The sequence below is a fragment of the Prionailurus bengalensis genome, chromosome C2 (genome assembly GCF_016509475.1).
Source record: "Prionailurus bengalensis isolate Pbe53 chromosome C2, Fcat_Pben_1.1_paternal_pri, whole genome shotgun sequence".
NCBI classification, from domain to species: domain Eukaryota; kingdom Metazoa; phylum Chordata; class Mammalia; order Carnivora; family Felidae; genus Prionailurus; species Prionailurus bengalensis.
In genome coordinates, this window is record NC_057350.1 from 141,252,797 (window position 1) to 141,279,217 (window position 26,421).

Below are 26,421 nucleotides of genomic sequence, written 5' to 3' on the forward strand. Positions count from 1 at the left end.
AATTGCACGTGCCTGAGCAGAAAACTCCTACTTTTGAGATTTTTTTCACAGGCGTGCCTAAACCGACCTGTGCTCTCAGCAGGTAAATTGCCAGAGGGAGAAGCCAGTGTCAGCTCAAAGGAAAACCCTGTTGTGGGATTTCTTTTTTCCCCTTAAACCGATCACTTTTTAGGGGGCGTTTCCACTGCATTCTCTAGTCCAAAGTCCTTCCCACCAAATTACTACTTTCCCCACCAATTTGTCACCCCCCCCCCTTTCCCAAAGCCCTTATTGGAAAGAACTTCCTCTCGTGGCCACCCTATTCCATACAGTTCCCAGCGCCCCTCATCTCGGAACGGCTTCCCCTCTCCAACCCAGGATCCAGGTCCCCAAGCCACTTGAGAGAAAATTCCCACCTCTCGCCCCCTTCCTTGGCGTCCCGAGGCGGCGGCGGTGTGGGGGAGTGGGTGGGGAGGGGCAGGGTTTCCCGGGGTCCCCTGTGTCCTCCTCGCGCCCCCCCGGAGGTGTGCAGGGGGAGGGGAGCGCGGGTGGGTGGGACCGGGCCGGGTGGGGGAGGGGTAAGGGCGAGGAGGAGGAGGAGGAGAAGGAGGAGGAGGAGGAGTGTGTGCGAGCGTGTGTGGCTGGGGGAAGCCATTGCCTGTTTAATAGTTGCTGTTGCTGCACTTCCGCTTCTCTCCCAGCGAGAGAGAGACACGAGTGGCCAGGCCCAGCCGCAGCCGCAGCAGCAGCCGCCGCGGCGGCACGGAGGAGCCAGACACAAAGAGAGGTACGGGGATCCCCCCCGCCTCCCGCCGCCCCCCGGCCGCGTCGCCGGGCCTCGGGGACACCCCTCGCCGCCTCCCCGGACCCGCTCCGCCCGGACCGCCGGGCACGGGGCCGAGGGGGGGCGGAGAGGGGCCGAGGAGCCCCAGGGGTCCGGGGCCCGCCCGCGGGGGATGGGTAGGGACCCCGGGCCGCGTGGGGTGCGGGGGCCGCCCGCGTCGGGGGTGGGGGGGGGCATTGTGGCTCGAACTGTCAGCGCTGCCCTGGGAGCCCCCCACTGGCCGCTGAGGGGGCCGGGAGCGGGGGAGGGGGAGGCGGGGGAGCCCCGTTTTCCCCAGGGGCGGGGGCCCGCGGGGATTAACCCCTCCGGGGCGGAAGGGCTCATTGTTATTCCTCCGCTGTGGAGGCCGAGCCCCCCCCCCCTCGCACCCTCGCCCCACCCCCACCAGGGGTGGCAGTCGGGCGTGTGCTCGGGACCCCCGCCCCAGCCCCTCAGCCCGAGCCGGGCGGCCGAGACACCGGCCTTCGGGGAGAGGCGTCGGGGCGCGGCGCCGGGGGGCCTCGGGCCTCGTCGTCCCTGCCCCCCCGCCGGCCTCTCCCTTCCCCCACCGGGCACCCGCTCCCCGCCTCCGTCCCCCCGTTTCGGCTTCCTCTCTTACTCTTCTCCGCCCCTCCTCTCTTCCCGATCTCGCCGAACTCCACTCCCGGCCCCCGCTGTCTCGCTTTGGCCACCCGCCCTCCGCGACCCCCGAAAAGCCGACAGAAACAGCCCCGAGGCCGGCACACCGCCGGGACCTTCCCTCCTTGCCCCGCCGAGGCTCTCCGCGCCCCCGCCCTGCCCTCCTCCGGCTGCTCGGCATCTCCCCTCCCAGCCCCGAGGGGAGCCCCGGGGGGCGCGGGAGGGGCCGCTCGCCTTGCTCCGGACCGTTTTCCCACCGCGTCCCCCACTTGGGGCCAAAAATAAACAAGCCGCGTCCGATTTGCAAAAGCCTTAATGGGCCTGTAGACTTTGAGAAACGAGTGGAGGGCGGTGGGCAGCCGGGTGCACCCCTGGCCGAAGCCCTCCTGACAGCACCCGATTTCCTTATTTATACTGACTGCATGGTTTGTGTGTTTGTTTTGTTTCCCTCCCCTTGCAGGGGCTGTTTGCGGGGTGGGGTGGGGGGTTCGCTATGTCGGATGACGATTCGAGGGCCAGCACCAGCTCCTCCTCATCTTCGTCCTCTAACCAGCAAACCGAGAAAGAAACAAACACCCCCAAGAAGAAGGAGAGTAAAGTCAGCATGAGCAAAAACTCCAAACTCCTCTCTACCAGCGCCAAGAGGTACCGTACTCCACCCCCATCCCCCTAGGCTTCCCATTTTCCGAACTGCCTCTTGCTGCAATTGGTCTGTCTCCCAATGAGGGGTCGCTTGAATGCTCCTCATGGTTTGTGTGTTCTTAAAAATGAAAAAAGGGTCTTGGAAGTTTTAATTATTTTACTCTATTGCTTCTGTTTTTTTTGTTTTTTTTTTTCTTTTAATCGTTGTCCACGTGCAGCTGTTGTGGCTTGCCTCTCCCATTTCTGGCTGAAGTTTGTAAGAATCCTTGTTACTTTTATTAGTGACCCCCAAATCTGATTTCAGATTACTTGTCCTGTTAATCACTAGCTTGTGACCCTTGTCAAGGCTGTCATCCTACTTAATTACTAATACCTGCCCGGACGATTCTATCAAAATGAATTCTATTACCATCTTGTCTCCTCACCTGTTGCACGTATGATCTTTTTTTGAGTAGAGCTTTCTTCACAAACTGCATAAGGAATAAATAATTCCTATTAATGGAGTAAAAAATTTAATAGGTGGAGACAGATGTTTTCAGATGGAATTTAAAGAGGTTCTTCTGATTGGGAGAGTTGAGGCGATAAATAATATAAAATGGGTATTCTAGGTTATTTGGGGGATTTTTTTTTTCTCTTCTAAAACTTCCAATTTGCGAGATTTTAGGGAGACTCATTTTTTTCCATGCTATTTCCTCTCTTATGCTGTAAAAATCTTTGGTTCTTTTTCCAAGCTGAAGCCAACCAGTGACTCTTCTTTACTCTTTTCCTCTTATGTCTCTAGAAGAAGCTACTTTTTTTTACCTCGAGCATCCTTCAATAATATTCTCTGATCCCCTGACCCTTAAAATAATCTATAGCATATTCCTGGGAACCCGTGTGCCCTTTCATAAATCCTGCTGCTCTCAGGTGGACAGTCATTAAACTTTAAAGTGGCAAACCAGAAAGATAGTAAGGAATACAAATGGTGGGTTAAATAGGGGTATCCTTCTTAAAGGAATGTAAAATAAAATGGAATATGAGTCTTTAGATCTCTCCACTGAGTAGTGAGCCTGTGGAACTCAGAGTTTGAAAGTTTGTTCTTTCTCCCAGAAATCTGAAAAGTTGGTGAAGTGCTTTGGTGACCTAATCATGGGGGGGAGGGTGAAAGAGTGATTTTAGCTTAAATAGTGTAGAGGTCTAGGGTTAAATGGCAAAATTGCCTTAGCAAGATTGTTCTTACTTTCAGAGTGGTGGTTTGAGTACAGGTCAGCTTCCCAGGAGTCCTAACTGGCCCTCACTGATGAGCCCGTGCTGGTTCTCCCAGAACCTGTCATCTACCCTGCCCACTTTAGATGGGGCTTTCCTTAATCTCCCCAACTTCCTACCCCTTTCCACCCCCATCTGCAGTAGCTGTGCTCCCTCATCCATGCTGGAGCAGCTTTTGACCTGACCTAAGGCAGGATATTTGCTTTAGGTCATTAGTATTTTTTGTGCACCAGGATATCCCCGGCACACATGAATATATTTGGGGGTAAAAGCACAGGTGTCAAATAAAAAATAGCCTCCTTTGTGTCAGCAAATTACTGAGGTGTATTTTTCATTAGACACAACTTGTCCATTTATTCTGAGTAAGTTAAGTTTTTTGGAATTGCCTGGGAAAGAGATAGTAGGTGTTAAAAAAAAAAAAAAAGGTGAAAAGCTACAAAGGGTTATTTTACCTGTAAAGTTAACATCAATTTTGGCTCCCTGGACGTCTTGCTGAGGGAGTGTTAAAGCAGAGCTAAGATTAATAGTAGAGGCAAAAAATGGAGAGGAACAGTGTATTCAGGAAAAAATAAGGGGGAAATTAATGTTAGTAGGACCCTATAGAAGCTGCTCTGTGAAATACATTGACTTGGAAGGTGAGTGTTGCCCGTGGACTTGGAAGGGGCACTATAGCAGGAGAGAGAATAAAAAAGAAGCCTGAATTGGCAGACGTAAAGTTACTTAACTACATATTTGATGGAAAGTGGTTTCGTTTCTAGTCCACAGGTAGAGGAAATGCCCCCACTGAGAGTGGTCTGGACAAGAATTATTCTGTGGAACATATATATGAGTTACTTCACAAATCTTGTGCCAGTAATTCTGGAAATGGTGCAGATGTTTGTTGCGGGGGTGAATTGGTAAAGCTGTTGGTATTATGCTTTTTAGGTATTAAAGAATTAACTATTCAGTAAATATTTTATGGTAGAGTTGGTATTGACAAGGAGAAGTGAGGTCAGTAGGTATTTTTATACAAGTTGTGCTCAGGTGGAGGTTATTTTTGCCTATATACCTAGGTCTTAACATACAGTCATTTCAATAGACACAGATAAAGAATCAGGAAACTGGAATTTCAGAGTTTTAGTCTAACATACAACGAGTCAAACAGTAGGGGTGTTTGGGAAGGTCTCAGAACTGAAATGCTTATTGGTAGCAAAAGAACTTAGCAGGACGCAGATAAGTAGATGTCCCTAAAGACAGTGAGCAAACAGCTTCCTAAAACTGACCAGATTTGTAGGGGACAGGAAATGTCCTCCAATAGGAAGGTTTAAAGAACTTCCCCAATCACCACCCTTAATTTCTCTTTACTCACACTTGGAAAAAACACTACCTTCTAAAACCTATTCTCCATTGCATCTAGCCAGCTCAGAAAACCTTTGGAAAGAGAAAAGTTATTCATTGTGATTTCTGATCGCCTTTAGAATGTGTGTTTAGTTTTTTATTACTGTGCTGCCTCCGTGTGATTCTTAAGTTGTAACATAGCTCTTTAGGGTTTTATGTGATAGGAGCAAGAAAGGTTATAAAAATAGAAGGCACCATTTAGGAGATGGAAGACACTTAAAGGCCTCAAACTTTGTCGTATTAATTGATGCTCTAAGCACCTAGGTAAGCAGAAGACAAAGGCCAGGGCTTGGTGTGAACTGCCTGGTGGCGTCGGCCTAAGAGTGGGGGATGGGGCTCTTTGTGAAGTCGTGGGTTGGTGAGGAGCTAGAAGGGGGGGGGGGGGCGGGGGCGGAGGGGTCCCGGGTTCCGTGTCCGTGGTGGGATGGAGAAGGTAGGGGACAGACCTAAGGAAAATTAGAGGATGTCCGGGAAAAAGCAGGTCCGGAAAGGGGGAGCCGAGAGTGCGAGCGGTGTGCGGGACAGAGGCCGGGTGCACCTGTGCGGGCCGGCTGCTGGTGTCTGGCCTAGCTGGAAGGGTCGGCGGGGGTGTTAGCGCCCTAGGCTGCGCGCGCGGCGTCGGGGCTGGAGATCCCGGGACGCGGTGGAGGCGAGCCAGGGAGTCGCGGAGAGCCCCGGCGCGGGCTCTCCCCACCCCTGGCCCGCAACTTCACCCGCTGGGCTGGGGTGCGCCGCCCGAGTCGTCGGGCGCGCGGGGACTAGGGGCGGGAAGCCCGGCGGGCGGCGGCCCGGGGCGGCCCAGAGGAGAGGGCGGCCTTGTGGCGCACGGCCTGCGCCGCGCCGGCACCCCCGCGACGCGGGGCAGGTCAGTCAGGGCCCGAGGGGCCTCGCGGGGAGCGGCCATGTTGGCTTCGTCACTGAGAACGCGGGGCGGCCTGGCGGGGGCGCCCTGCCAGGGCGGGCCGGAGGGCGCTCGAGGTGCCCGGGTGACCCGGGCAGAGACCGGGGAGGGGGGGTGGGGGGAGACGGGCGGGCGGGGGCGAGCCCTTCCCACCCGCGCGGCGGCTGCGTCTGTCGGTCCAGGGGAGAAGACGTGCAGCGCAGAAGTGAATGTGTCCCGGCACATTCTAATGCAACTTAGAAAACGAGTCGGCGAGTGAGAAGCTTTACAATTATTTCCTAAATGGAAAACCCCGAGAAAAATAACTGCTTTAGTGTGCGAGGCAAGACTGGAACCGAAACATGTTAGATGATCACAAGAGACCCCGGACCGCCAGCTCACTGCGGTGGGAAAAAAGTTTTTTCTAAACTACGGACCTGAAGCTTTTGATGTGTACTTTCCTCCTCCCTCAGTAGAACCCAGTTATCATGGCAGGCAGTTAGAACACAACCCAGTTATCTGCCAGACCTGTGCATTACCGGTGGGAGGCTACCAACGCCTTCATGTTTCTTGTGTTTCTCTCTCACTTCCCTGACTCCAGGATTCAGAAGGAACTGGCAGACATCACTTTAGACCCTCCACCTAACTGCAGGTGAGCTTCCTTTCACATTTTTTCTTTTTAAAATTCCTTCTAATCTTTATCTTGGGAGTTTTCTTTTTGTTATTAAAAATTTCTGCTTTTATTTTTTGGTTAATGCTTATTTTGGTGCTACCATCAAGTAACCGCTGAAATTGATTAACCTGAGAGTAATGTTTTGATGAGTCTCTGACAGTTTCAGTGCTATGCTGAAGAGAAGTAATGGATTTATCTGGCGTGAACGCTTTTACGTATATAAAACAGAACTGTAAAATGAATTTAAAGATGTACATTTGCCTAATGGTGGATTTTGGATATGTCATTAAGGATGATGTAAAACCTTTTTAGATACTCAGGTACATTTTGTTTTAGAAAATTGCTTTGCTGTCGCAATCTGTTATTCAAGCTCTCTATTAAGCTAATATAGCATAGAGTTAAATCTCACAGTGAATCCTCAAACTTATTTCATTGTATATACAAATTTTGTGTTGGACTTTGGCAGGCCAGGAAATAATTTGCGGCTTTGATTAAAAAGGTTTTTTTAAAAATTTGATAGATTTAACTCTTTGGTAGGGGTGTTTTTTCTCAAAATTGCTTCAGACTGTATACATATGTGTGTTTCAGTTTCAAAACAATTTGATATCAGCTTTTCAGCGCCTTGTTAGTCACTTCATGTTATTTAGAATAGCCGTTGTGATACTGTTGAGGTAAGGTGGAAGACTTGAATTTTATTAAATCAACAGTGACTTGAGGAAGGACTTACTATATGTTGTAGTAGAGTCATGTATGTAAGGGGGATTAATTCAATTCTGTTACTCCCGTAGTTTAAAAAATTAAGTATAACAATCTAATTCTCAGCTCTCAGGATTAGTACTGGAATAGGATGTGACATTTCAGTAGTGTTCTCAACTTAAAGGTAGAAGTAGAAGTTACCAACAAGAAAATATTCAGTGGCCACAGAGATTAAAAGAAGTATGTGGAGATATTCAAGTTGAAAAACTAAATGGAATATTTTGCTTATTAATGCTGAACTTTCTAATGTATGGTTAATGGAAACTTTAATATTGGCATTTTGGTTGTTTATGTTCTTAATGTTGGTCAGGTGTGGGATATTTGGTAAAATTTTGTCCTGTTAGTAAAGAAAGTCATGACTCTTAAACTGTTTGTAACTGAACTACTTAATTATTCTTAACACTTTCTCTCACGGCTTTTAAGAATCTTTTCACACTGTTGAGAAAGTGGAGAAATGGGTAAGGGTTAGGGCTGTGACATCTTTTTATCTTAGTGGAACCATTGTTCAGATTGAAACCTAAAGTTCCCTTTGGTTGGTTGTGTTGAATCCTTGGGCATTCCGCATGGTAGATGTGTGCTGTTGTGGTTACTGCTCCTGTTTGGTATCATGTCTCTTCCAAGTGTGTGTGTTTCTTGTGAGTTCAGACGACTTTAGCTGATGAAATTACAAGGTTTTTAAAGCATGATTTCAAAACTAATAACATTTATCAGAACATAATGGATTTCTGGGGCGCCTGGGTGGCTTAGTCGGTTAAGCTGAGACCCAGGTCGTGATCTCACGGTTCGTGGGTTCGAGAGTCGTGTCGGGCTCTGTGCTGACAGCTTGGAGCCTGGAGACTGCTTCGGATTCTGTGTGTCCCTCTCTTTCTGTTCCTCCCCTGCTAGTGGCCTGTCTCTCTCTCAAAAATAAAGATTAAAATTGTTTAAAAACAAACAAACATAATGGCTTTGTAAGCAATTTGAGGGTTTTCGTGGGATTAATAACTTTTAAAACATAAGATAGATATACTTTAATTTCACGCCATTTTAGCTGAGTTCCTGTGTGATTTGTGCTGCTGAACATGTAGAACTTTTATCCTTAGAAATCCATCCGAATTACCCCTTTAGGGTGAAACCTGTGAGTGTTGCGGGTACTCTGGTGAAGCACCAAACAGGATGACTGTTTTATGAAAAAAAATTTGCTGAATTTCATAGAAAACAACTTTAATTTGTGAGAGAATGTATATTATGTTGACTTTTAAGAATAAAGGTGGCTTTATTTCCTGAAAAACTTTTTTAGAGTGGCTGCTTCTGTTATATGAATTACAGTATTTCCTTTGTCTTGGCTTACTAGAGTTAGTGACTAAATGTTACACAGTAGTCTCAATATTCAGCTACTTGAAATGAATTTGGTTTTGTTTTTGTGTTGGTACCTTATGGGATTGAAGTATTTAATATTTTAATGTACATTATTTGAGATGGAAAATGATAATTTAGTTTGGGGATACTTTTTGAAGTTAAAAATATGTGAATTAAATGACCTTGAATGCATGTGTTTATTTTTAATAAATTTTTCCAATAATTACTCTCAGCGTGAGAGCTCAATAGCTTGGTTCTTCTGAAATTGTGGTTTCATCAACTATAAATTATATTTTGAGTGAGTTAAACAATTGACTTTCAATTAATGTGTGAGTGAGGGGCAGAGAAGACAGAGGGGCGGAGGATCCGAAGCAGGCTTTGTGCTGACAGCAGAGCCTGATGCGGGGCTGGAACTCACAAACTGTGAGATCGTGATCTGAGCCGAAATCAAGAGTCAGATCTTAACCAGATGCTTAACTGACCGAGCCACCCAGGTGCTCCTCAATTGATGTATCTTGTATATTAATCCTTTATAGGACTCCCTTTCTTCAGTCAGTATTCAGCCTGTGGTTTTAAATTTAAACCATATTTATTAAAATATAGCAGTGGCGGAAAGTAATCTCTGCAATAATCAACTGTGTATTGAGATCAGTGGAAGAATTGCTTCCCTTGAAGGTGCACTGCTTGCATTCCAGTAATTTTTAGCACTTTACTTGGCAAACTTCAAAGTTACTGAACTTAAACTTGTGTGAAATGCAATTGCTAAATATGTTGTAATGTGTGAGCACATAAAGTTAAATCCTCAATGTTGTATATTGTGTTGAGTAGATTTTTTTTTTTTAGAACACTGCAGATTATATTCAGTGTCCAGGTGAGAAGTATTTTAACTGAATATTTTAAAATTTCTCTATGTTGGTGTATAAATCAAATTCTTTCGTAGTTCTGAACTATTTGGTTATTTTTATATATACAGATGAAGTAATGGTCTCCGAACTCATGTATTGTGCATTTGGTTGGATTTTTTTTCCCTGCAGTTTGTCTGTTTGTTTAGGAAAAAAATACTGTCTTAAGTACTGTAATGATTTCTTAAAGCATGCCCTATTTTGGATTGTAAAATTATGCCTTTTATTTTTTTGAGTTTTAAATGAAATTATGCCTTTCAGATAGCTGGTGAACTCTGGGCCACTAGAGTCAGTTTTGCACCTGCTGTTCCTAGCCTAGGGCTCAAGCTTTGCTGAATTGACTAGTTACAGCTATATAATCTGTAGACATTAATGTCTGTAAACAGTATGGTTACATATAATAAATGAAATTTTGTCCAAGTCCTTTAAACTTCAGATTTTATTTTAAGAAAATACTGGTGTTTTGAGTAAACTATTCATACAGCGACTTGAAACTTAAAAATTCAGATTGTTTTAGAGCCATTATGTTAAGATAAAATGTCTTCAAGAAGTCATTAAGCATTTCAAGCATGGTGAAGAATTAAAAAATAGGTTTTTGTTTTATATAACTTTATTGCATTTTGATGATTATTTTTGTGTTTCTTAAATATGTAAGCCCAACTAAGTAGATACTTTTTATTTTTGAGAGAACTATGTAATCAGATACAGTTGATTTTATTTTATTTTTAAATTTTTTTTAATGTTTATTTTTGAGAGAGGGAGGGAGGGAGGGAGAGGGGCAGAGAGAGAGAGAGAGAGAGAGAGAGAGGGAGACACAGAACCTGAAGCAGGCTCCAGGCTCTGGGCTGTCAGTACAGGGCGGGGCCCATCGAGGGGCTCTCGAACTCTGGAAAGGTGAGATCATGACCTGAGCCGAAGTCTGATGCTTAACTGGCTGAGCCACTTAGGGGCCCCCAGATACAGTTGATTTTGAAGTTTTACAGCTAAACCTTACCTTTTAAAAGATAATTTTAAAGCTAAAGTGAAGAGCATGTAAAAAATACAATGCAGTTGTTGGAAGAGGTTAACATTTTTTTAACCTTTTTTCTCATTTACTAAAACGGCCGACCATCTGACTTGCCTAACTCCTAGTATTGTAAAGTTCAAATGAGATTAGAGTTTTCTGTATGTATTGTTAGAGTTGCCCATTTAGCTCCTTTTAATAGCTCATATTTTTCTCTTTACTAACATTGCCTTTTATTGCTTGCATTTTAAGTACAGATTTAAGCCATTATACAACAACATAAGAGTGAATGTTTTTGAAAAGTTGAGATGTAGAAGTTGTGTAGTAAAACGTGAAAAATTCCCCTCATGATCTGTTCTGATGCTACCCCTTTGCACAGAGATGCTCCGTACTCCAAGCTAGCTTGCACTTTGTGTGTATCCCTCTGGATAGTTTCAGAGAATTTACTGAATATTGTGGTATTTCTCTGGTTTTACAAAATCTGGATTTGGTGGTAATAATGAGATGTCAGTTTAGAAATCCCAGGCTGCTAACCTTGGAATGAAGAGATCTTTTCCTTGCAATAGTCAAGGCCTCTACATCTTGTCCAAGTTCAGCATGCTTTAAATGGTTGTTTGGGTGTAAGAAATGGTTTCAGCAGAAGTCATCCTTTACAAAATCCTGTATCTCACCTGAAAAAACTCTTTTTATGTATCTTTCATTCATTTGGTGTTACTAAATGCATTAAAGCTAAATGTGACCAGCATCTGAACAAGTTTTCATTTGGAGAGTTACCCGTTAAGTGTGCTTGCCTTTAAGTGCATAAAGGCAGTATTGAAAAATAGTGAGAACCAGGAGACTGGAGTGTCAGGACAATCAAAATAGCCTCTGAACCAGGGTCAGGTTCCTGGAAATTAAAATCATTAGCTGGGGCCTTGAGAAGGTAGGAAGGAAGGAAGTCTATCCAGAAGTGAATTGCTTACTAAGGGAGTAGGAACTTTTGTGGCTGTTGTGTTTACCAAAAGACCCTGTGTCTGGATTGTAAAACTATACTGCTGTTGTTCCTCAGAAAGCTAACCAGAATTATCATATGACCCAGCAGTTACACTCCTAGGTATATACCTGATTGAAACAGGATTGAAAACAGGGAGTCACGCAGATTCTTGTCAGTCAGTGTTTATAGCTGTTCATAATAGCCTCAAAGGGGAAACAACCCAAGTATCCATCAATAGATGAATACATAAACAGAATGGGGCATTTACAATGGAATATTATTCAGCCATAAAAGAGAATGAAGTTCTGCTATGTGCTACAGTATGAATGAACCTTGAAAATGTTACACTAAATAAAATAAGCCAGACACAAAAGGACAAATACTGTGATTGCAGTTACATAAAATACCTAGAATAGATAACTTCATAGAGACAGAAGATGAGAGGTTTCCAGGGCTGGTGTGGGGGAAGGGGAAAATGAGGAATTATTTCTTAATTGGCATAGAATTTCTTTTTGGGGTGATGAAAATTTTGGAAATAGTGGTGATGATTGTACCACATTGTGAATATAATTAATGGCCTCGAGTCTTACCCTTAAAAATGGTTAAAATGGCATAGTTTTTTAAAGTGTTTATTTTTGAGAGGGAGAGAGAGAGAGAGAGCAAGCAGAAGAGCGGCAGAGAGAGGGAGATAGAGGGTCTGAAGCAGGTTCTGGGCTGATGGCAGAGAGCCCAGTGTGGACTCAAACTCACAAACTGAGATCATTACCTGGGCTCAAGTTGGATGCTTAACCAACTGAGCCAGCCAGGCACCCCTAAGATGGCAAATTTTACACATTTTACCACAAAAGCGTTAGGAAAACCCCTGTACCAGTGTTAAAATGTATCTTGAGTGTTAAAAATGCTTATAGCTTACAAGGCACATTTCACTTCTTAGGGATTCTTGTGAAAGATACTAGTATTAAATACTTGTCACTTACCTTGAGTCTCTGTTACACATGAAAGCTGCCTTCAAGGAGTTCCTTGTCTAGTAACGGTGGTAAGAAATGCATGTACAGATTTTGGATAGTACTTGGAAACATGAATATTATTTGGGAAGTAGTAAATGCACAGTATGTGTTATGAAGGTTCAGAGCAGCGAGAGATTGCTTTGACCTGGGTGTGAGAAATAGTGTCTGCAGCACTTCGAGATCTGGGAAGGCTTCATGGAGGAAATGAGAAGTGGGGTAGAAGAGTAAGAGGCATCTGTAGCAGAGGAAAGGCCAAGAGGGCGCCGTTGGGCAATAGTGAAACCTACGACTAGAGAGGAAAGAGTGGGAGAATAAGCAGCAGTAAGAGATAAAGTTTATGTTCCTCAGTGTCAGGCTGAGGCTTTGAATATCATTATACAGTTACTGGAGAATCTTTGAAACTCTTGAGCTGGAAGTATAATCCAGTTAGAGCTGAGTGTCTGGAAAGACACAAAGCAAGGATTGAGTGGAGTTGGTGGGAACCGAAAGACTTGGGAGAGCTGCAGTAGTCCATGAGGGAGACCAGGTTAGCAGGGAGGCAGGCAGCAGCATCGAAGTGGAGAGGAAAGAGAGATGCAAAGCAGTAGGATCTGGAGAACTCCGTCACTGATTTTAGAGATGCAGGACTTGAAAGGAGTCAGAGCTTCTCTGGGTATTGGGGGAAATTGTGGTGCCATTAACAGAAATCAGTAAGGCTGAAGATGAACTAGTTTGAGAAAACAGAGGGATTAGATAGATCCTCCTTCCAAGGTTTAAATATTTGTCTCATTGACCGAATACAATGCTCAGTGTATTGCTGCCACTTAGTAGGCTCGGTAAATATTTGCAATTTGATCATATATTTATTATTAATTGGTCTTTGAACTCTCACATCTTCCTGGTCTAAGATTAGATTAGATTAGACAAATGGATTATAAACTTCTTAAAAGGCAGGAAGCATGATTTTTCTCTTTGATTCTGATCTTATGTGTTTTTTCCCCCAACCTTTTTAGTTTACAGAATTTCAAAGCTTATAGAAAAGCTGAAAGAGGGGCGCCTGGGTGGCGCAGTCGGTTAAGCGTCCGACTTCAGCCAGGTCACGATATCGCGGTCCGTGAGTTCGAGCCCCGCGTCGGGCTCTGGGCTGATGGCTCAGAGCCTGGAGCCTGTTTCCGATTCTGTGTCTCCCTCTCTCTCTGCCCCTCCCCCGTTCATGCTCTGTCTCTCTCTCTCCCAAAAATAAAATAAACGTTGAAAAAAAAAATTTTTAAAAAAAAAAAAATAAAAAAATAAAAAAAAAAAAGCTGAAAGAATAATATAGGAACACCCATCTAAGTCATCAGCTGTTAAAATTTCACCACATTTGCTTTGTCTCTCTTTTAAAAATGTCTAAATATTTATTTTGCAGAACCTTCTGGAAGTGTGCTGCAGGCATCATGACACATCCATGTGTTTAGGGTACATGCATTGAACCTGAGGTGGGCTGGCAGGGATGCTGAGGCTGGAACTGGCTTTGGGGGAGTACACGTTAGATTTGAAAATTTGGATGATGGTTGAAGTATGCCTGATGGCCAAGGGGAAGAGAATTGAGAATTGTGCCGTGTGGGATGTCTACAAAGGAAGGATGAGAGGAAATAACAAGGACCTGGAGAAAAAAGAAACAATGTAGGAAGTGAGCTGCAAGCTCTAGGGGAGGTCAAGGAAATTTTTTCATTAGCCTTTAAAGTGTAGAGTTAAGGGGCGCCTGGGTGGCGCAGTCGGTTAAGCGTCCGACTTCAGCCAGGTCACGATCTTGCGGTCCGTGAGTTCGAGCCCCGCGTCAGGCTCTGGGCTGATGGCTCAGAGTCTGGAGCCTGTTTCCGATTCTGTGTCTCCCTCTCTCTCTGACCCTCCCCCGTTCATGCTCTGTCTCTGTCCCAAAAATAAATAAACATTGAAAAAAAAAATTAAAAAAAATAAAGTGTAGAGTTAAGAGTGTGCTCTCTAGGCTGAGAAGAAGTAGAAAAAAAAAATGAAAATGGCAAGGAGGGAGATACTGTAATGTTTTTAAAACATGATTGTAGAGAAGGTGATAGAATATAGAACTGAGATCATAAGTGGAAAACATATATTTAGAAAGGTCGGAAGCCTGGAACTTTATGATAGAGTGACAGTTTCTAGAGGATTGGAAGCATTTTTTCGTCCTTGAATAACACTCCAGCTACTTGCATAGAACAGAAAGAAGTAACGTCTGTCCCCAGTGTTCTTTGGTTCTTTCTGGATAGACTTTAAGTTCCTTGAGAGCAGGAATTCTGTCTTTGTCATCCCTACCTTGTCCAAGAAAGAGTAGATAAACAGTACATATTTGTTAAATTAAAACACCGACACAAAAACCTAATTTGAGTCTGAAGGCTTAATGGAATGTCTTCATTACCCTCTTCAGAAAATAATGGAAAGAGCTGTGGAAATTGCTGTCACATTTTACAGCTGTCTGTTGCTGGCAGTCTTTCTGAGTTGGCACTCGAGCAGTTTTGGCAATTTTCACCTTCTCGGAATCACGGAGGAGCTCTGGACCACAGTGTTCTACAAAAGACAGGATCAGTGCTGTGGACTAGATTGAGAAGACGTATAAAGAAAATACCAGTACCTTCGATTACCATGTTTTGACTTGATAAGATTAGTGTTTGCCAACAAGTGAGCGTGGGTTTAGGGGTGCTAAGTAAATTGGACTTCCTAGTGATGTTCCCCCAAATCCTTCCTAAAGCTATTCCAGATAGTTACGTTAGAGATGCTGGCACCCGCCTGAGACATCTGACACATTCCCCATCATCAGTGGAGTGAAACAGGGTTTCATAATAAGCCCATTCTTATTCAGCCTCTCTTAATGCAGCCATGCTGTAAAGTGAAACAAAAGACCTAGTAACTAGTGTCAGAATATGGCTCTAATCCTCTGGGAAACTTCCTATTCTATGGGCTGAGAAGCTCATCAAAGCTCTTTGCTTGAAAATTGTAATCCAGGAATTGCTGTATGCTCGTGTTTTTTTTTCTTGTAACATACATGCAAGTGATTATGGATTACTTTGTAGAGTCTGTGCTGCGCTGCACTGCATAGATGATAAACCTGTGGAAGGCAAGGTGGTGTCAGCCCAGTCAGCAAAGGCTTAGGAAGCCAATAGTTTTCGTATGCAGAACGTAATTGAAAGTTGTCACTGGGTTTTGTTACTTGGGGTAGCATACTATTCACTAATATGTCAATTAACAAAGTAGTCAGAAACAATTCTGTCTGCTTTCTTCTTTTTTTTCCTGTCTGCTTTCTAAAGAACCTGAATAGGACAGAGGGAAATGCCAGGCCACAATAAAGGGACTGTATTATGAAGTTCTTAAATAGCACTCAACATTGCATTTGCTACAGGTGTCACATCTGACTTATCTCTAGTACTGACTTGTGTCAGCATTAAATTTTATTTTTTATTATTTTTTTATTAAAAGTTTTTAACATGTTTTAGAGAGAGAGTACGCGCGCAAGCAAGCAAGGGTGACGCAGAGAGAGAAGGAGACACAGAATCGGAAGCAGGCTCTAGTCTCTGAGCCGTCAGCCCAGAGCCCGATGTGGAGCTCGAACTCCAGAACAGTGAGATCATGACCTGAGCCGAAGTCAGGTGCTCAACTGACTGGGCCACCCAGGTGCCCTTTTTATTTTTTAAGTTTATTTATTTTTGAGAGAGAAAGCATGGGTGGGGGAGGGGCAGAGAGAGAAAATCCCAAGCAGGCTCCTTACTGTCAGCATGGAGCCCAATGCAAGGCTCGAATCCACGAACCATAGAGATCATGACCTGAGCCGAAGCTGGACGCTTAACCAAATGAGCCACCCAGGCGCCCCTAAGTTTTAAATAGTAATAATTGATGGCGGCTCAGTAGGGTTTACCAGTATTGAAATGATGATCATTATGTGTAATACCAGGACACTGGGTATTTGTATCTATTTTAATTGATGGAAAATTGATGTGGGATAGATCTTAATAAGTTCTGTAAGAAAAGACATAGAAGCACATTTTCAGATAGGAACAGAGCAGTTTAGAATGATTTTACTTAGAAGTTTTAGATAGGATACAGGTCAAAAGGTCAGGATTGGGGTGCCAGGGTGGCTTAGTTGGTAGAGTGTCTGACTCTGGATTTTGGCTCAGGTCGTGATCCCAGGGTTGTGGGATCGAACCCTACATTGAGTTCCTCACTGAGTGTGGAGCCTGCTTAAGTTTCTTTATCTCTCCCTCTGTCCCTCTCCCCTGCTTACGTTCTCTCTCCCTCAAATAAAAAAAAGTCAAGATTATAATCAGGAAGCAGTGTTGTACAAGAGTGACAACAGCCTGAGTAAATCAAGTCATATTCATTTAAGATATTAGAGTCCTCTGTGCTATGTAGGTGACTAAAACACACCTGGCCTCTGATTTGTGGAATTTGAGTTTCATTTTATTTTATTTACTTATTTTTATTTTTATTTATTTATTTTTCTTGTATACGTCAAAAAAATTTTTTTTTAATTTACATCCAAGTTAGCATATACCGCAACCATGATTTCTGGAGTAGATTCCTTAATGCCCCTTACCCATTTAGCCCATCCCCCCCCCCCCACAACCCCTCCAGTAATCCTCTGTTTGTTCTCCATATTTATGAGTTTCTTATGTTTTGTCCCCCTCCCTGTTTTTATATTATTTTTGCTTCCCGTCCCTTGTGTTCATCTGTCCTGTGTCTTCAAGTCCTCATATGAGTGAAGTCGTATGATATTTGTCGTTCTCTGACTAATTTCACTTAGCATAATGCCCTCTAGTTTCATCCACATAGTTGCAAATGGCAACATTTCATTCTTTTTGATTGCCAAGTAATATCCATTGTGTGTGTGGAATATGTGTGTGTGTGGAAGATGTGAAGACCACATTTTTATCCATTCATCCATCGATGGACATTTGGGCTCTTTCCATACTTTGGCTATGGTTGATAGTGCTGCTATAAACATTGGGGTGCATGTGCCCCTTCAAAACAGCACACCTGTATCCCTTGGATAAATACCTAGTAGTGCAGTTGCTGAGTCGTAGGGTAGTTCTATTTTTAATTTTTTGAGGAACCTCCATACTGTTGTTACAGAGTGGCTGCACCAGTTTGCGTTCCCACCAGCAGTGCGAAAGAGATCCTCTTTCTCCGCATCCTTGCCAACATCTGAGGATGTTGCCTGAGTTGTTAATGTTAGCCATTCTGACAGGTGTGAGGTGGTATCTCATTGTGGTTTTGATTTGTATTTCCTGGATGATGAGTGATATTGAATATTTTTTCATGTGTCGGTTGGCCATCTGGATGTCTTCTTTGGAGAAGTGTCTATTCATGTCTTTTGCTCATTTCTTCACTGTATTTGTTTTTTGGGTATTGAGTTTGATAACTTCTTTATAGATTTTGGATACTAACCCTTTATCTGATATGTCGTTTGCAAATATCTTCTCCCATTCTGTCGGTTGCCTTTTAGTTTTGCTGATCGTTTCCTTCACTGTGCAGAAGCTTCTTATTTTGATGAGGTCCCAATAGTTCATGTTCGCTTTTGTTTCCCTTGCCTCTGGAGACGTGTTGAGTAAGAAGTTGCTGCGGCCAAGATCAAAGAGGTTTTTGCCTGCTTTCTCCTCGAGCATTTTGATGGCTTCCTGTCTTACATTTAGGTCCTTCATCCATTTTGAATTTATTTTTGTGTATGGTGTAAGAAAGTGGTCCAGGTTCATTCTTCTGCATGTCGCTGTCCAGTTTTCCTAGCACCACTTGCTGAAGAGACTGTATTCCATTGGATATTCTTTCCTGCTTTGTCAAAGATTAGTTGGGGATACATTTGTGGGTCCATTTCTGGGTTCTCTATTCTGTTCCATTGATCTGAGTGTTTTTGTGCCAGTACCATATTGTCTTGATGATTACAGCTTGAAGTCCGGTATTACTGTTTTTATTTAGTGGTTTTTTTGAGGGGGGGAGGGTGGAGAGAATGAGTGGGGGAGGGGCAGAGAGAGAGGGAGACCCAGAGTGTGAAGCAGGCTCCAGGCTCTGAGCTGTCCGCACAGAGCCTGATGTGCGGCTCAAACCCATGAACTGTGAGATCGTGACCTGAGCTGAAATCGGAGGCTCAACTGACTGAGACACCCAGGCACCCCTACTTACTTATTTTTAAAATCACTTTCTGTAATATGTCAATACGTATGTAAATACATGAGACTCGAAAGCAAGAAAGCACTCAGTCCCCGAGTTGGTAGTTTAGGGGAAATTCATGACAACGAGCCTTTCCAGTCTCCCAGGAAAAGAAGGGGTTGAGAGGACACAATATCACTAGGCCTCTGGTGAACTCAGTGCTGGGGCCACACATGGCCTAGTTCTCCACCAAGTTTGGAAAGTACTAATTGTCCTGGTCCTGCTCCTACTCCTACACGTGGCCTCCAGCTTCCAGAATGGCCTCTTCCTTTAGTTCTGTGGCATTTTCACTCGGGAGAAGACCGCTTACCCTGTTGTGGTGTCAGAGTTCTGGAGGACTTGTCATCTAATAGGATGATGAAGGGAGATCTCGTTAGTACCTTGCCATTTGCTTTCCATCTGTGGTACTTAGAACCTCAAGATCGGGGCACCTGGGTGGCTCAGTTGGTTGAGTATCCATCTCTTGATTTTGGCTTAGGTCATGATCTCGCAGTTCATGAGATATAATCCTTTTTTGGGCTTCCTACTGACCTGTGAAGCCTCCTTGGTATTCTTTCTCCCGCTCTCTGCCCTTCCCTGACTTGTGCTCGCGCATGCGCATGCATGTGTGAGTGCGCACGCTCTCTCTCTCTCTCTCTCTAAGTAAATAAACATTAGAAAGAAAAAAAAAAAAAAAACTAATGGTCGAGGAGTCTCAGGGTCTCTCAAGGGCTCGTCTGAGCCCTGGCTGGCCATGGGGATTTCTGAGGGCTGTCCTGCTTCCTCCTTGGAGCACACCTCCTCTCCCTCTGGCTCTAGGATGGCATCTGGTTCTCAAGGGAAAACTGGGTACCCAGAGGCATGTCCAATTCAGAAGATGAAATTGCCTCTAAGGGCAGAACAGGCTCTGGGGGAAGATTTGATTTGGGGGCTTCAGTCTCAAATAGTTCACTCAGCTGTTTCACCACTGGGCTTGGGGTCTCTCTGCTGCTGGTCTTCAAGGTGTCTGCAAGGCTGAGGATAGGAGAGCAGGGATCTGATCAGAACCTTCCAACTGCTCCCCTGTTGGTAGGTTTGGCTGTGGAGAACTCTCTGCCTGGATGGGAGTGTGTAGGATGCTGACACTAGGTAAATGGGAATCTGCCTCCAGGGCCAGAAGCTTGTGCAGTGGAGGTCGTGCTGGAGTGACTGGGGTGCTCTTTGCAGAGCCCCGCCTGGGGCAAGGAGGGGATGCTGGGCCCCTACCCCTCTTTTGGGTGCCCAGCAGCTGGAGCCTCATCTGAAACAGCCCATGCTGTTTCAAACTTCCCTGAAACTTGAATTTTAGTAGGCAGTACAGACAGTAACCGGTAGAAGGATAGATAACTACAAGTTGAGTCAGCTTGTAAGAGAAATTAACAGTGCATTGATGGAGAATAATTGGGGTAGGGAGGTTACTTGGAGAAGGTTTTAAAAACACATGTAGGCAAAGACCTGAAAAATGAGAAGGAAGGAGGAGTCCTTGTGAAAAGTACAGGAAGAACATCCCAGACTGAAACACAAACACGGAGGCCCTGAGATGGGGAGAACCATGTGATGCAGGATCATGTAGACCAAGATAGAGAGTTTGGATTTTCATTCTAAGAGTGGGAAGCCATTCAAGGTTGTGAAGCAAGAAAGTGACATTATTTCAGTAGTGATTTTCCTACCCTACTTGCTGTGTGGAAGATCACTGGGGAGGAAGGCATAAGAGGAAGAAAGGAGACCAGAAAGGAGGGTATTGGTGTATTCTAGGCAACTGGTGATGGCAGTTCGTATTAAGATGGTGGCAGTGAAGATGGGATTAGATCACCTGGACCTGTTGATGGATGGATTGCATGGGGAGATGAGAGAAAGGACCAAGAATGGCTCCAAGTTTCTGTGGTCTTCGATGATGGCCTCATTTTACTGAGAGGAACAAGACTGGAATAGGATCTTTATGTGTTTGGGGATGAGGACAGCATAGAAAATGAGTCTTTGGGGCGCCTAGGTGGCTCGGTCAGTTAAATGTCTGACTCTTGATCTCCACTCAGGTCATGATCTCACAGTTTGTGGGCTCGAGCCCCACGTTGGGCTCTGATCTGACAACACAGAGCCTGCTTGGGATTCTGTCTCTCCCTCTCCGCCCCTTCCCCACTCAACTTCTCTCTGTCTCTTTCTCTCAAAATAAGTAAATAAACCTAAAAAAAAAATGTGTTCTAACATTTCTGGGGGGGGGGGGAAGAAAAAATGAATCCTTCTTTGTGGGTATGTTAGGTTTCAGGTAGATACTAATGAGGCATCCAAATGAAGGTGTCAAATAGAAGTTAGATATAAGAGGGGCGCCTGGATGGCTCAGTTGGTTGAGCGACTGACTTCGGTTCAGGTCATGATCTGCGGTCTGTGAGTTCGAGCCCCACATCGGGCTCTCTGCTGGCAGCTCAGAGCCTGGAACCTGCTTAGGATTCTGTGTCTCCCTCTCTCTCTGCCCCTCCCCTGCTCATGCTCTGTCTCTCTCTCTGTGTCTCTCTCTCTCTGTCAAAAATAAATAAACGTTAAAAATTTTTTTTAAAGTTAGATATAAGTAATTGGAACTTAGAGGAATATTTTGAACTCAAGATAGACACATAAGCTTGAGCTACATGTACATTTGGGAGACGTTCAATATATAGAAGCTCTTATCTGGGGAATGCCTCAAGCTCACCTAGAGAAGAAAGGTGTAGTGGGAAGAGGGCCCGGGATGCAGACTTAAACCTGTAGCATTTAGAGGTTGTATGGCCTGAAGGAGAAGCGAGCAAAGGGGACTGAGAGCAGGAAAATCGAGAGCGTAGTGAGTGGAAAGCATTTTGAGGTAGAGTGGTCATCAGCTCTGAAATAACACTGTGAGGTCAGGAAAGATGAGCAAGTAACCTGGATTTCACAATTTCAAATTTTTGGTGACCTTTACAAGACAGATCTAATGTAAGAGATGTGACACAAAAGAGGGGATGATTTTCAAGAAGGAAAAGATGTTTGTGTTTTTCTTTCCAGTTAGAAGATTTCATGGTGTTTATTCAGGGGAGGTACATTAGTATTATCAGATTTTTATACTTTAGGGCAGAACATCATGTAATTATTTTCCTTGGGAGAGTGCTTCTCATTTTTGGTGTATTCTCAAAGGATTTTTGAGGTTTGGGGCGGGGAAGGTTCCTCTCCCCACCCCACTAGAAAAAAGTTAACTTCCTATTTTAGTAGATTCAAGTTCTTTGTGATCTTTATGGCTTCCATTGTAGTATGGATATCATATGTAAGTAGTGCTGGGTCCGTATATCACATGTTGATGAATACCTTTGGCAGGGCTTATTTTGAAAATACTAGGGAGTGGATTAATTGGAAAATCAGTAAATTGCTGCTGCCATCCTTAAATTTTTTTTACACGCTTTGATTTGTGTCGACCTTTTGTATACTTGTGGATGCATGAGAATGAGTGGGTACATGTGTATACTTTTAACAGTGTAAATTGTTCATCATACTCAATTTTTTCATCCTTTTAAGATTGGCTGTTTTGTTCAAGCTTTACATTGAACTTACCTGGAATTCTTAAAGCATCATTGTATAAGCATCCTCATTCCAATCATTTACCAACCTCATTTTATTTATTATTTTGTTTTATATTATCCAGGTAGTCTTGGTCCTGTGTAACATGATAATTAAAGTTGTCCCTTTTTCTGAGAGTGGTCTTCTAAGACACATACTTGTAAAGTACACATAGGAAGCCAGGGAACAGTAGGACCACTAGAGTCATTGTTAAATGTGGGTGGTAATAGTTTCATGTAAGAAAATGTCATGATGGAAATGTTTATCTTAGGACTTCTCATTAGAACAGTATGTGTACAAAGTAGCTTGTGTGTAAAAATTCAGATGCCAGATTCCCATTCAAATTTGGGTGTGAGGGGTTTGGGGGAAGTGATAACGGTAGACATTCTAAGTGGTCTAGTTGTGGTGTCCTTTTACTCATGTCATCACAAAAATTACCAGTCAAGTACTTTACTACACTTTTAGTCTTAAAAACATAGTATATCTCATTGACGTTAGCTTTGTTTAAAAGTGGGTTCTTAGCGTTATGATTGATACTTTTCACATTTTCTAACCATTAGAGGTTCTCTTCTAGTGTGCTTGTACAGTAAATGAGTATTTGGAGGAGAAATTATTTGTGGTGTGTCTTATTCAGATAACTTTGACAAATTCTAAATTAAAATCGATGACCTAGAGAAATGGTTTTTATTTGTATAACATGAAGCTTCAGGCTCAAATCCTGGTACTGGAGGTCGCTGGGCAAGATGAAGGCAGCCTGATTGTGCTGCTTGGTGAGGTCAGTGACTCGGACTGTCTTACAGAGGGATACAGAGTTCTGGGAGCATTGAGGGTAGACTTCAGAAGTTTTCGGGATTGGAAGACATTCTTACAGTTCAGATTGTTAGTTGGGATCACGCAAGCGTTAGTAGGCACTGCCAGAGGGAATCGGATGATAACGTGTGGAGCCACAAGTGTTTGGCTACATAGGGAGTTTGTTCCGCCAAAAACGTAAGTTTCTCCTTCCTCCTCTATGGGAATACATCTCAGCTTTTCAAGGTAACTTATTGGAATTGGCTTTATAAAATTTTATTTCTTAGTAGACTTTGCTGGAGCACATTTATCCTAAAGAAAGAGATGTTGAATTGGTATACATCAAAGACTGTAAAAGAAAACATTTGTTTTATAACAAGCACCCAGGAGGATATTCTTCTAAACATGAAAGATAACTTTCCTCTAACCTAAGTAAATATTTCAAACCAAATGTATGTTAAGTGATTATAGTAATGTGTGAGCAGAGACTAGCAGTAAAGATAGCAATATCGTACATTACTTAATAGTACGTGATACTTCTTTGGCTTTGGTCCTTTTTCTGAGCGATCGTTTCTATGAGAGTCCTCAGGATGCATGGATTCATTTTTCAGCTAGACTGGTAGCCTTCCCAGAAAATGTTTCTTCTCTGTAGTTCAGTATCCTGAGATGTTTTCACATCTGAAGTGTTTATTACATAGTAAACACTGTCAAGTGAGATGGACCAGTCCTAAAATAAACCATATGCTGAGGACACAATTCTTGTTAGAACTGAAATTTGAAATTGGTTTCTGTTTTCTCTGGCAATACTGCTAGATTCTATGTAGATACAGGGGGTTTTACTACTACTTTTACTGCAGCAATTTTACATTTATGTATATTGGGAGGAAATTCTATATTGTACTACCTGCAAGTTAAAACACTATGACTGTCGGGGGGGGGGGGGAAGCTATTAAGATCTTGGAGTCCAAATTAATGTTTGTGATGGAAATTTTATAGCTAAATGGATTGGCTGCTCCCTTCTCTCTACTCTTCTCTTGTGTCCTAATTATTACGTGGTGTGTATTGATAAACAAATTTTTATCCATTCTCCATTCTGTTGCTAGATTACTGCTATGTTCTTCTTTTTCCAGAGCCGTTCTTGAAACCTTTCTACATGGGTGTTTGTTACAGTTCAACTCTCACTGCTTTCCAAAGACTTAGACTCCCCAGCCTTTTCAGTAAGCCCCTCCAAAACCGTTGTCTTCAGTTCTGAAGCTTCTCTGATCTCTGGCAAGCCTCTATCTACTGTAGTGTGTGGTTTGAGGATGATAACATATACACATTGTCTTTGACCTGGAGATTCATAAAAAGAAATCCTATCTTGAGGCGCTTGGGTGGCTTAGTCGGTTGGATGTCTGACGTCAGCTCAGGTCGTGATCTCACGGTCCGTGAGTTTGAGACCCCCGTCGGGCTCTGTGCTGACAGCTCAGAGCCTGGAGCCTGTTTCAGATTCTGTGTCTCCCTCTCTCTCTGCCCCCCCCCACCCCCCACGCTCTGTCTCTGTCTCTCTCAAAAATAAATAAACATTAAAAATTAAAAAACAAAAAAGATGCTATCTTGTTTAAGGGAGTAAGTCAAATCTCAGGATACCTAATGACATTACTGCAGGCTTAATTTGCATTTTCCTTTCTGGATAAAATCTTTGTCAGTTCACTCTTGCGTTTTTGGCTTTCTTACACCCAGGTGTGCCCCCTTCCCTTACTGCCCTTTCTAGAAAAAAAGGATTAACCACTTGGATGAAGTCTTCTCAGAAATTTCTTCTGGACATACTCACTTGAGTCAAAAAAAAAAAAAAACAGTTTATAGACACTTGACTTTTTGAGGGAGAGATACAATTGGGTACATCCAGACTGTATCTATGAATTGTTACTGGCCTAACTTTGAAGGTATGATTCATTCCGTAACAGGTATTTATATGGAGTCTAGTAGGGCACTAATTATGTTCCTCGAATGAGTTTTTAAAATATATAACCTACTGAACACACATTATTTGCATCATGAGAATTGTCTGTACTTATTAATAACAACAGATTTTTGTTTGTTCCAGCTAAGTCTTCGTACTAGTTTTGCAAGTGTATTGAGGCCTGGCAGCGTTATCTGTGACTCAGCCGGGGTGGGCGGGGCAGTCTCCTACCTGCTCCATCTGTGTTCTCTGCCTGTTTAACTGTGAGCCAGGCTGAGTAGTACGCATCATTGAGCGGACTGCCAATACGTAGGTCTCTGCCTGACCTGGCCTGTTCCATCGTAAAGCCCTTTGACTTAAGATATAGCTGTAACCAGCTGCTCCTCACCGTATTCAGTTCATTCTAACATTTACTGAGCATTTCCGGTTGTGCCAGGTCCTGAAGATAGAGCAGTAAAAAAGACAATGTCCCTTTCCTAATGGGCCTTACATTCATATGGAGGGAGGGACGATTTAAAAATGTACGAAAGTAATTTCAGTACTAAGGAATTAAAACAGGGTAATGGCATAGTGAGTGACTAAGCTGACTGGGTCACTGTTTTAGGGAGATGGCCATGAGTGATGACCAGGACGTAGGCATGAGAAAAACATTTTAGGCAGAAAGACAGAAAATAGGTGCTGCATGGGGGAAGGCCAGCGTGGCTGGATGTTGTGCATAAGGATGAAAGTGGTAGGAGATGAGGTAGGCAAGAGTCAGATGATATTAATTTCAGTAGAAAGCCATTGGAGAGTTTTAAGTAAAGGAATGATATACCACCACACTTAGCCTGTACTTGAATATTTCACATAAAACTTCCAACTTGTAAAAAGCTTTTGGAGATATACTTTGTAAATATCTTTTTTTCTTTTTAACGTTTATTTATTTTTGAGACAGAGAGAGACAGAGCATGAATGGGGGAGGGTCAGAGAGAGGGAGACACAGAATCTGAAACAGGCTCCGAGCTCTGAGCTGTCAGCACAGAGCCCGACGCGGGGCTTGAACTCAAGGACCACGAGATCATCCCCTGAGCTGAAGTCGGCCGCTTAACCGACTGAGCCACCCAGGCGCCCCCGTAAATGTCTTTTTTTAATGGACAGATTTACTGACATTTTCTTACGTAGAGTTTCTTTTACGTCTGGATATAATTGATATGTCTTCATACACATTATGTCTAGATATCTGTATCTGTTATATCTAGAAATTGTATAAAATTTAGAGACCTGCTACCCCAAATTTGTGTCTAAACCAGTGAAGGGAAGTAGAACAGTACTTAGCGCGTCCTGACGTAATGGATGGGTGAAAGTATGAATGCTCTGTAATGCACACATAGCGTTCAGAGCCAACAAAAGCAGCTTGTCAGTCGTCTTTGTAATCTCTCCACCTGGCTTCCTCATTGTCCGTTTGATGTGCAGATAGCCTCAGTAGGCCAGTGTGGAAGCATCAAGAGTTAGGCCTTGTATCTCTTTAAAAGCAGGAACAGCAAATGAGAGCTTGAGGAAGCAATGAAGAACCCTCAGTAGTCTGGGAGGCAGCTTGCCAGATTTCTTCTAGTCCCCACATGGTTATCTGTGATACTGAAAAGCTTTATCTGTGCATTGGGAAGTCCCAAATCTTTGTGATATGACCATATAGAGAGAATGCTTTCCAGTTTCTTTGATTTGGTAAATGCTTTTATGGAATAATAATTTTGTCA

General features: G+C 43.5%; 1 protein-coding gene and 1 pseudogene across 3 annotated transcripts in view; one reads left to right on the top strand and one right to left on the bottom strand.

The window, feature by feature from the left end:
• The first annotated feature begins 300 nt into the window (after positions 1-300).
• UBE2E1 (ubiquitin conjugating enzyme E2 E1) overlaps positions 301-26,421 on the top strand; it is an 82,503-nt gene continuing 56,382 nt past the window's right edge. Inside the window, exons 1-3 of one of the 3 annotated variants that reach the window (XM_043595520.1) lie at positions 301-766; positions 1,902-2,086; positions 6,187-6,237. In XM_043595520.1, coding sequence (XP_043451455.1) covers positions 1,935-2,086; positions 6,187-6,237 — 203 coding nt within the window. In that variant the 5' untranslated portion in view covers positions 301-766; positions 1,902-1,934. Of the gene's footprint in view, positions 767-1,901; positions 2,087-5,759; positions 5,992-6,186; positions 6,238-26,421 lie in introns of those variants that run through there. The other 2 variants (XM_043595521.1, XM_043595522.1) reach the window with 2 other exon arrangements.
• On the bottom strand, positions 18,317-25,028 carry LOC122492236 (annotated as a pseudogene).